Genomic DNA, 12184 nt, shown 5'->3' on the forward strand with positions numbered 1-12184 from the left:
ACATCACCCGGCAGTGCATTCCACAACCTCACTGTCCTGACTGTGAAGAACCCCCTACGTTGCTTCAAATGAAAGTTCTTTTCTTCTAGTCTGAAGGGGAGGCCTCTGGTACGGTGATCCACTTTATGGGTAAAAAGATCCCCTGCCACCCGTAGCACTTTAAGACCACCAGTCGGGTCGGTAATCCTACTGGTAACGTGGAACTACTATTATTATAACTGGGGCTTCCCCAGTTTTGTGATATGGCTCTCTTTGTTGTCTGTATTGCCCACTTAACTATGATGTAGCGTCTAAGTTATGTATGTTGTACCGTTCTATGCTTGGTTACATCCTACAATGCTCTTGCTGTAAGACAAAATTTCATAAATAAAAATATTTAAAAAAAAAAAAAAAGATCCCCTGCTATTTGTCTATAATGTCCTCTAATGTACTTGTAAAGTGTAATCATGTCCCCTCGCAAGCGCCTTTTTTCCAGAGAAAACAACCCCAACCTTGACAGTCTCCCCTCATAATTTAAGTCTTCCCTCCCTCTAACCAGTTTAGTTGCACTTAGTCTCTGCACTCTCTCCAGCTCATTTCTATCCAGCCCCGGATTTGTTGAAAACCCACCTAGGCCCGGGCCTAGGGTGGCAGGATTTTAGGGGGGCGGCATGCTGCCCAACCACGCCCACATTGGTTCAAAAACACTGGGGATGTGCAGGAGATACAATCTCCATGAACATTTGCACGAATAAAGGGGAGGGGAGAGGGGCGATGAACGGCAGTGGGCCTAGGGGCATCCGCTATGTAAATCCGGCCCTGTGTGTGTGTGTGTCTGTGTGTGTGTGTGTCTGTGTGTCTTTGTGTGTCTGTATGTGTGTGTGTGTGTGTCTGCTTGTGTGACTGTGTGTGTGTGTCTGTGTTTGTGTGTGTGTGTGTGCTTGTGTGTCTGTATGTGTGTGTGTGTGTCTGTGTGTCTGTATGTGTGTGTGTGTCTGTGTGTGTCTGTATGTGTGTGTGTGTCTGTGTGTGTGTGTGTCTGTGTGTGTGTCTGTGTGTGTGTCTGTGTGTGCTTGTGTGTCTGTATGTGTGTGTGTGTCTGTGTGTGTGTCTGTGTGTGTGTGTGTCTGTGTGTGCTTGTGTGTCTGTATGTGTGTGTCTGTGTGTGTGTGCTTGTGTGTCTGTATGTGTGTGTGTGTGTGTCTGTGTGTGTCTGTGTGTGCTTGTAGGCTTGTATGTGTGTGTCTGTGTGTGCTTGTGTGTCTGTATGTGTGTGCTTGTGTGTGTGTCTGTGTGTGCTTGTGTGTCTGTATGTGTGTACTTGTGTGTGTGTGTGTGTCTGTGTGTGATTCTGTGTCGGTGCTTGTGTGTCTGTCTGTGTCTGTGTCTGTGTGTGGGTTGATTGGATGAATTTGTCATGGTATATTTGAACTTGAATCTATCACACTTTATCCATCTTCTGGGAAGCTTGCGAGTGGGAATATTGTTTGACAGGGCTTAAGTCTAATTTACTTTCAGACTCATCTTTTTCTTGTACTTCTGGCTGAATCTGACTCACTTTCCTGCCAGAGGGTTTGCTCTGTTCACAAGTACAGCCTGAATGATTCCAACAGATACACTTGTCACATGAGAACGTTGTATTTATTGGTCATTGTAGAAAATATGCTATTTATTCACTGTACCATGGATTGTTTTGGGGGGAAAGGGGTTGTTCACCTTTAGTATGATGTAGAGAGTGATATTCTGAGCCAATTTGCAATTGGTTTTCATTTTTTATTATTTGTTATTATTTTATTCAGCAGCTCTCCAGTTTGCAATTTCAGCCGTCTGGTTGCTAGGGTCCAAATGACCCTAACAACCATGCATTGATTTGAATAAGAGACTGGAATATGAATAGGAGAGGCCTGAATAGACAGATGAGTAATAAAAAGTAGCAATAACAATACATTTGTAGCCTTACAGAGTATTTGTTTTTTTAGATGGAGGTCAGTGACCTTCCCCATTTGAAAGCTGCAGAGTTAGAAGAAAAATTCAAATAATTTAAAAAACGACAGAAAATAAATAATGAAGACCAATTGAAAAGTTGTTTAGAATTTGTCATTCTATAACATAGTAAAAGTTAACTCAAGGGTGAGTCACCCCTTTAAAGCTACAATATACCAACCAAACTGTAGTTAAAGGAAAACTATACCCCCAAAATGAACACTTAAGCAACAGATAGTTTATATCATATTAAGTGGCATATTAAAGAATCTTACCAAACTGGAATATATATTTAAGTAAATATTGCCCTTTCACATCTCTTGCCTTGAGCCACCATTTCGTGATGGTCTGTGTGCTGCCTCAGAGATCACCTGACCAGAAATACTTCAACTCTAACTGTAACAGGAAGAAGTGTGGGAGCAAAAGACACAACTCTGTCTGTTAATTGGCTCATGTGACCTAACATGTATGGTTTGTTGGTATGTTTATGAGTACAGTGAATCCTATGATCCCAGGGGGCTGCCCTTATTTTTTAAAATGGCAATTTTCTATTTATGATTACCCAATGGCACATACTACTAGAAAAGTATATTATTATGAAAATGGTTTATTTACATTAAGCAGGGTTTTACATATGAGCTGTTTTATGCAATATCTTTTTATAGAGACCTACATTGTTTGGGGGGTATAGTTTTCCTTTAATGTTGCTGCCTGCCACTTTAAATGGTCACTGATCCCTCTCTCTCTCTCTCTCTCCCCTGCCTTTTTAGATGGTTTGCCCTGATGGAAATGCACATGCTCGTCGTGATGATGCTCTACAAGTATGAATTTAGCCTCCTGGACCCGCTTCCAAAACAGGTACTTATATTCCTGTGTGTTTAATATTAGTCTTCACACACTATTTATCGTGTGTCTTTTCAGCGCCATAAAGCTCTGTGCTTTTGCCGGTACATAGGGGAGGTCCATGTGCCATCAGCACAAATATTCACCTGTGAATAAGAGAAATCTCAGGCACGATGAGTGTAGTATGGAAAAAGTGATGTCAGAAGAATATTATAGGGAAAATATCATCTCTACACGTTAAACTTTTAAAGGAGCAGTAACATCAAATAGTAAAAGCATTTTAAATTAATTCATATAATGTAGTGTTGCGATGCATTAAGTTATGTGCTTGCTTTAGAAAGACAAATATAATTTATGTAAATAGGCTATTTTAATGTAAAAAAGGCAAAGGATACTTAGAAGATAACAGATAAGAATAAAATGGGATTCTGCATCATGTATCTGTTATCTACTGTGTATCCTGTGCTTGAATGGCTGCCCCCATGGCTACACAGCAGCTTGTTTATATAAACTATAGTAGTACTTATCTGTTATCTACTGTGTATCCTGTGCTTGAATGGCTGCCCCCATGGCTACACAGCAGCTTGTTTATATAAACTATAGCAGTACTTATCTGTTATCTACTGCGTATCCTGTGCTTGAATGGCTGCCACATGGCTACACAGCAGCTTGTTTATATAAACTATAGTAGTACTTATCTGTTATCTACTGTGTATCCTGTGCTTGAATGGCTGCCACATGGCTACACAGCAGCTTGTTTATATAAACTATAGTAGTACTTATCTGTTATATACTGTGTATCCTGTGCTTGAATGACTGCCCCCACGGCTACACAGCAGCTTGTTTATATAAACTATAGTAGTACTTATCTGTTATCTACTGTGTATCCTGTGCTTGAATGGCTGCCCCATGGCTACACAGCAGCTTGTTTATATAAACTATAGTAGTACTTATCTGTTATCTACTGTGTATCCTGTGCTTGAATGGCTGCCCCCATGGCTACACAGCAGCTTATTTATATAAACTATACTAGTACTTATCTGTTATCTACTGTGTATCCTGTGCTTGAATGGCTGCCCCATGGCTACACAGCAGCTTGTTTATATAAACTATAGTTGTACTTATCTGTTATCTACTGTGTATCCTGTGCTTGAATGGCTGCCCCCATGGCTACACAGCGGCTTGTTTATATAAACTATAATAGTACTTATCTGTTATCTACTGTGTATCCTGTGCTTGAATGTAACATAGTAACATAGTAACATAGTAAGTAAGGTTGAAAAAAGACACATGTCCATCGAGTTCAACCTTTTTTTTTTTTGTTTATTAACTACCTATCTGCCAGTTGATCCAGAGGAAGGCAAAAAACCCATCTGAAGCCTCTCCAATTTGCCTTAGAGGGGGAAAAATTCCTTCCTGACTCCAAAATGGCAATCGGATTAGTCCCTGGATCAACTTGGACTATGAGCTATTTCCCATAACCCTGTATTCCCTTACTTGCTAAAAAGCCATCCAACCCCTTCTTAAAGCTATCTAATGTATCAGCCTGTACAACTGATTCAGGGAGAGAATTCCACATCTTCACAGCTCTCACTGTAAAAAACCCCTTCCGAATATTTAGGCGGAACCTCTTTTCTTCTAATCGGAATGGGTGACCTCGTGTCAGCTGGAAAGACCTACTGGTAAATAAAGCATTAGAGAGATTGTTATATGATCCCTTTATATATTTATACATAGTCATCATATCACCCCTTAAGCGCCTCTTCTCCAGCGTGAACATCCCCAATTTGGCCAGTCTTTCCTCATAGCTAAGATTTTCAATACCTTTTACCAGCTTAGTTGCCCTTCTCTGTACCCTCTCTAATACAATAATGTCCTGTTTGAGTGATGGAGACCAAAACTGTACAGCATATTCTAGATGGGGCCTTACCAGTGCTCTATACAGTGGAAGAATGACCCCTCCTCCCGTGACTCTCTGCCCCATTTAATACAGCTCAAGACCTTATTTGCCCTTGATGCTGCTGACTGGCATTGCTTGCTACAGCCAAGTTTATCATCTACAAGGACTCCAAGGTCCTTTTCCATAATGGATTTGCCTAGTGCAGTCCCATTTAGGGTATAAGTGGCTTGGATATTTTTACATCCCAGGTGCAGGACTTTACATTTATCAACATTGAATCTCATTTGCCACTTAGCTGCCCAGATTGCCAGTTTGTCAAGATCCTGTTGCAAGGATGCCACATCCTGGATGGAATTAATTGGGCTGGATAATTTTGTGTCATCTGCAAACACTGATACATTACTTACAACACCCTCCCCTAAGTCATTAATGAACAAGTTAAATAAAAGTGGACCCAATACTGAGCCCTGGGGGACCCCACTAAGAACCTTACTCCAAGTAGAGAATGTCCCATTAACAACCACCCTCTGTACCCGATCCTGTAGCCAGTTTCCTATCCATGTGCAAACGACTTCATTAAGCCCAACAGACCTTAGTTTAGAAAGCAGTCGTTTGTGGGGCACAGTATCAAACGCTTTGGCAAAATCCAAATAGATCACATCTACTGCCCCCCCACTATCCAGAATCTTACTTACCACATCATAAAATGCAATCAAATTCGTCTGACATGACCTATCCTTCATAAAGCCTTACTGATTGTTGCTCATAATGCCATTCATTAGGACAAAATTTTGTATGTGATCCCTTAACAAGCCTTCAAATAATTTGCCCACCACAGATGTCAAGCTTACTGGCCTATAATTGCCAGGCTGAGATCGTAATCCCTTTTTAAATATTGGAATAACATCAGCTTTTCTCCAATCCATAGGCACCATACCAGATGACAGTGAATCTGAGAAAATCAGAAATAAGGGCTGGTCTAAAACTGAACTAAGCTCTCTTAGAACCCGGGGGTGTATGCCATCAGGCCCTGGAGCCTTGTTTACATTAATTTGTATTAAAGCTTTTTGAATCATATCCTGAGTCAGCCACTGACTAGATTGAGCTGAACCATTCGTGCAGTTATTAAGTGAGCCTGTGAACCCAGACTCCTCTATTGTATACACTGAAGAAAAGAACTGATTTAACACATTTGCCTTATCTGTATCTGTTACAACCATACTGATACCATTATTTAATGGAGCAACACTCTCAACCTGCATCTTTTTACTATTAATATATTTAAAAAACTTTTTAGGGTTAGTTTTCACCTCCACCGCAATTAACTCTTCATTTCTTTTCTTAGCCTTCCGGATTGCTGATTTACAACATTTATTACAGTGTTTATATTCATTAAATGGCTGCCCCCATGGCTACACAGCAGCTTGTTTATATAAACTATAGTAATACTTATCTGTTATCTACTGTGTATCCTGTGCTTGAATGGCTGCCCCCATAGCTACACAGCAGCTTGTTTATATAAACTATAGTAGTACTTATCTGTTATCTACTGTGTATCCTGTGCTTGAATGGCTGCCCCCATGGCTACACAGCAGCTTGTTTATATAAACTATAGTAGTACTTATCTGTTATCTACTGTGTATCCTGTGCTTGAATGGCTGCCCCCATGGCTACACAGCAGCTTGTTTATATAAACTATAGTAGTACTTATCTGTTATCTACTGTGTATCCTGTGCTTGAATGGCTGCCCCCATGACTACACAACAGCTTGTTTATATAAACTATAGTAGTACTTATCTGTTATCTACTGTGTATCCTGTGCTTGAATGGCTGCCTCCATGACTACACAGCGGCTTGTTTATATAAACTATAGTAGTACTTATCTGTTATCTATTGTGTATCCTGTGCTTGAATGGCTGCCCCCATGGCTACACAGCAGCTTGTTTATATAAACTATAGTAGTACTTATCTGTTATCTACTGTGTATCCTGTGCTTGAATGGCTGCCCCCATAGCTACACAGCAGCTTGTTTATATAAACTATAGTAGTACTTATCTGTTATCTACTGTGTATCCTGTGCTTGAATGGCTGCCCCCATGGCTACACAGCAGCTTGTTTATATAAACTATAGTAGTACTTATCTGTTATCTACTGTGTATCCTGTGCTTGAATGGCTGCCCCCATGGCTACACAGCAGCTTGTTTATATAAACTATAGTAGTACTTATCTGTTATCTACTGTGTATCCTGTGCTTGAATGGCTGCCCCCATGACTACACAACAGCTTGTTTATATAAACTATAGTAGTACTTATCTGTTATCTACTATGTATCCTGTGCTTGAATGGCTGCCTCCATGACTACACAGCGGCTTGTTTATATAAACTATAGTAGTACTTATCTGTTATCTATTGTGTATCTTGTGCTTGAATGGCTGCCCCCATGGCTACACAGCAGCTTGTTTATATAAACTATAGTAGTACTTATCTGTTATCTACTGTGTATCCTGTGCTTGAATGGCTGCCCCCATGGCTACACAGCAGCTTGTTTATATAAACTATAGTAGTACTTATCTGTTATCTACTGTGTATCCTGTGCTTGAATGGCTGCCCCCATGACTACACAACAGCTTGTTTATATAAACTATAGTAGTACTTATCTGTTATCTACTATGTATCCTGTGCTTGAATGGCTGCCTCCATGACTACACAGCGGCTTGTTTATATAAACTATAGTAGTACTTATCTGTTATCTATTGTGTATCCTGTGCTTGAATGGCTGCCCCCCCATGGCTACACAGCAGCTTGTTTATATAAACTATAGTAGTACTTATCTGTTATCTATTGTGTATCCTGTGCTTGAATGGCTGCCCCCATGGCTACACAGCAGCTTGTTTATATAAACTATAGTAGTACTTATCTGTTATCTACTGTGTATCCTGTGCTTGAATGGCTGCCCCCATAGCTACACAGCAGCTTGTTTATATAAACTATAGTAGTACTTATCTGTTATCTACTGTGTATCCTGTGCTTGAATGGCTGCCCCCATGGCTACACAGCAGCTTGTTTATATAAACTATAGTAGTACTTATCTGTTATCTACTGTGTATCCTGTGCTTGAATGGCTGCCCCCATGGCTACACAGCAGCTTGTTTATATAAACTATAGTAGTACTTATCTGTTATCTACTGTGTATCCTGTGCTTGAATGGCTGCCCCCATGGCTACACAGCAGCTTGTTTATATAAACTATAGTAGTACTTATCTGTTATCTACTGTGTATCCTGTGCTTGAATGGCTGCCCCCATGACTACACAACAGCTTGTTTATATAAACTATAGTAGTACTTATCTGTTATCTACTATGTATCCTGTGCTTGAATGGCTGCCTCCATGACTACACAGCGGCTTGTTTATATAAACTATAGTAGTACTTATCTGTTATCTATTGTGTATCCTGTGCTTGAATGGCTGCCCCCCCATGGCTACACAGCAGCTTGTTTATATAAACTATAGTAGTACTTATCTGTTATCTATTGTGTATCCTGTGCTTGAATGGCTGCCCCCATGGCTACACAGCAGCTTGTTTATATAAACTATAGTAGTACTTATCTATTATCTACTGTGTATCCTGTGCTTGAATGGCTGCCTCCAGGACTTTGTAGTGTAGATAACAGTACAAAGGATATTTTATTTAAAATATAGAAACCCTGTGTCCAGCACCCTAAAGTTTCTGACATAGGCATGGGCCCTTGTGTGTCTATATAGTAAATACAGACTTGACTAAAAAGAAAATTATTCATTGGATTCAGCTGGAAAAAGGGGTGTAGAATACCAAAGAAGGGGTGGGCTGGGGAAGTTGAGGGGCTGTGAACCTGTGTGGCATTTCCTCTGCAGAACTGCCCAGAAGCAAAATCGCCTTATTTTGTAATTTTAAATTTAAAGGTTATTTACTTTTATGTCAACTTTTATTATGATGTAGAGATATTCTGAGTCAATTTATTTAGCATTGTATTCGACAACTCCCCAGTTTGCATCTTCAGCAATCTGGTTGCTAGGGTCCAAATTACCCTAGCAACCATGCATTCATTTGAATAAGAGACTGGAATATGAATAGGAGAGGCCTGAATAGAAAGATGAGTAAAAAGAAGTAACATTAACAATACATTTGTAGCCTTACAGAGCATTTGTTTTTAGATGGGGTCAGTGACCCCCCCCCCTTTGAAAGCTGGAGAGAGTCAGAAGAAGCAGGCAAATAATTCAAAAACTATGTAAAAGAAAAAATGAAGGCCATTTAAAAAGTTAGGCATTCTATAACATACAGGTATAGGATCCGTTATCTGGAAACCTGTTATCCAGAAAGCTCCAAATAATGGAAAGGCCGTCTCCCATAGACTCTTTTTTTATCCAAATAATCCACATTTTAAAAAATTATTTTGTAATAATAAAACAGTCGCTTGTACTTGATCCCAACTAAGATATAATTAATCCTTATTGGAGGTAAAACCAGACTATTGGGTTTATTTAATGTTTACATGATTTTCTAGTAGACTATGAAGATCCAAATTTACAGAAAAATATTTTATCCAGAAAGCCCCAGGTCCCAAGCATTCTGGATAACAGGTCCCATATCTGTACTAAAAGTTAATCAGGATAGTTATGATACTATCCAGATACAATAATGTGCCAGCGTAATATTCCAAGCCTGTGCTTCAAAGAGTGGTTCACCTTTAAGTTGTGTAATAGCATTCTAAGCAACTTTTCCATTGGTCTTCATTATTTTATTTTTTTTATATAGTTTTTGAATTATGTGCCTTCTGACTTTTTCCAGCTTTCAAATGGGGGTCGCTGACCCCATCTTAAAACAAGGGCTCTGTAAGGCTACAAATGTATTGTTATTGCTACTTTTTATTACTCGTCTTTCTATTCAGGCCTCTCCTGTTCATATTCCCGTCTCCTAGTCAAATCATTGCATGGCTGCTAGGGTAATTTGGACCCTAGCAACCAGATGGCTGAAATTACAAACTGGAGAGCTGCTGAATAAAAAGCCAAATAACTCAAAAACCACAAATAATAAAAAATGAAAACCAATTGCAAATTATCTCAGAATATCCCTCTCTAATTCATAATAAACGTTCATTTAAAGGAATATTCAGGCAATGTATAATTTGCATCATGTGTTTGTACCAAGGACATTATCTGGATATCCTCGGAGTTAACTGCTTGTGTACAGTAGCCCGTCACTCCTTAATTCATTCGACGTGGAACAAATTGTTTGCTGGACTTCTCCTTAAGCTCCGAACAATTCTCTCAATCAGAACAATGTGAGAGTGGAAAGTCATTGCGTGTGCCAGTGTGATGTGATGGCATCCGTTGTCTCACATTCTGCCCATTGTTACCAGATGAATCAGAGATTGACAGAGGAATTCTGGGAGCTGTGGATGAGCTGCGTTCACTTTCCCTGTCTCATAGAGGCACCACCTGCTTGACCTTGAGTCCAATCTTCAGTGTTGGGTATCAGCTATCGTATTGTGCCCAAAAGCTTCTTTTCTGTGGTTTTTATAAATAGGACTTTCTGATCAATATCAAAACTGCCGGAAAAGGCTTCTCCGTGTTGCATTGCCCAAGGAGTGCAGTTTCTGGTACTGGATGTTATATAGTGAATAAAGTACCCCCTCTTGTAAATAATAAGGATATTATAAGTCACCAAGGAGTTTCATGACCATATCAAAACATGAGGCTGAAGGCCAAGTGTTTTCATACAGGTCATGGAACTCCGAGGTAACTTCTAATATCCTTATATTTTGCAACTGGGGGTACTTTATTTATTATAATACACAAGTTTCAGTGAGTCATGTGACAGAAATGACATCAGAACTCACCGTTTATAACTGATGACATCAGAACTCACCGTTTATAACTGATGACATCAGAACTCACCGTTTATAACTGATGACATCAGAACTCACCGTTTATAACTGATGACATCAGAACTCACCGTTTATAACTGATGACATCAGAACTCACCGTTTATAACTGATGACATCAGAACTCACCGTTTATAAGGAAATAATATATATATATTTATACAGGATAATCATGGCTTTTGTGTATTATAGGTAATTATTGGATTTTCATAGGGCTCTATATTCACTCTGTACTGTACAATATTGTGCATCTAAGGGAGTCCTGGAACTAACGCCTGCCTCGGGCTCCACTTGCGTACTGACTTGTACCTAATGGATTGCATTCTCACACAGATTCCAGCACCACAAGCACTGCTGCACCTGAAATGATGTCGCAAGCAAAATAGAAATGCGACAAGCATGCAACTTTATTGGCACCCACATTTGCACCAGAATTCTGGCAAATACTGCTGATTTGTGCTTAAAAAACATGGCAGATTGCACTTTTTATTGCCTTATTATTGAGTTCGCCACACTTTTCCTACCCTTTGGGCCCACTATGTCGGGGGTACAGGGACGATTGTCCCATCGTGGCCCCTTTTAACAACAGGTGGGCTTAAGGTGGCCTTACACCTAGGGGCAGATTACATAGGGTCAAATATCGAGGGTTAATTAAACGTCGATATTCGACTGCCGAATGTAAATCCTTCGACTTCAAATAACGAAGTCGAACGATTTACGGCAAATAGTTTGATCGAACGAAAAATCGTTCGATCGAACGATTAAATCCTTTGAATCGTTCGATTCGAAGGATTTTAATCCATCGATCGAACGATTTTTCTTCGACCTAAAAATTGTTAGAAAGCCTATGGGGACCTTCCCCATAGGCTAACATGGCACCTCGGTAGGTTTTAGGTGGCAAAGTAGGGGGTCAAAGTTTTTTTTAAAGAGACAGTACTTCGACTATCGAATGGTCGAATGATTTTTAGTTCGAATCATTCGAAGTCGTGGTCGACGGTCGAAGTAGCCAATTCGATGGTCGAAGTATCCAAAAAAATCATTGGAAATTCAAAGTTTTTTTTATTCTATTCCTTCACTCGAGCTAAGTAAATGGGCCCCTAACAATTACGATCTTTCCTCCGACCATTGGTTACAGACTTTTACGGGTTTTTTTTTTTTCAAAGGTCAAGTGTTCGAGTCTTTTTTTTAACTCAAATGAACTTGAAACTCGAATGTGAAAAACCTGATTCTGCAAGTTCGATTCACGCAACTTGAAAACTCAAGTTTTCGACAAAAAAAACCTCGAATCGCTCAAATCATTCGAGTTTTTCGGCAAAACCCTCCAAAAAAAAAAAATAACTCAGACATCAAGTAGGCTGTTAAAAGGGTTGTTAACCTTTGAGTTATCATTTAGTATGATGTAGAGAGTGATGATTTGCATTTGGTTTTCCTTTTTTATTATTTGTGGTTTTTGAGTTATTTAGTTTTTTATGCAGTAGTTCTCCAGTTTGCAATTTCAGCAATCTGGTTGCTAGGGTCCAAATTACCCTAGCAACCATGCACTGATTTGAATAAGAG

The 12184-nt window shown here is 39.6% G+C and overlaps 1 protein-coding gene across 1 annotated transcript in view; it reads left to right on the plus strand.

Annotated features, from left to right (window-relative positions):
- Positions 1-12184, plus strand: part of cyp39a1.L (cytochrome P450 family 39 subfamily A member 1 L homeolog) — a 63672-nt gene that overhangs the window by 43567 nt on the left and 7921 nt on the right. Inside the window, 1 exon segment of the mRNA NM_001095642.1 lies at positions 2733-2820. Coding sequence (NP_001089111.1) covers positions 2733-2820 — 88 coding nt within the window.

The sequence above is a fragment of the Xenopus laevis genome, chromosome 5L, assembly GCF_017654675.1.
Source record: "Xenopus laevis strain J_2021 chromosome 5L, Xenopus_laevis_v10.1, whole genome shotgun sequence".
Classification (NCBI taxonomy): Eukaryota; Metazoa; Chordata; class Amphibia; order Anura; family Pipidae; genus Xenopus; species Xenopus laevis.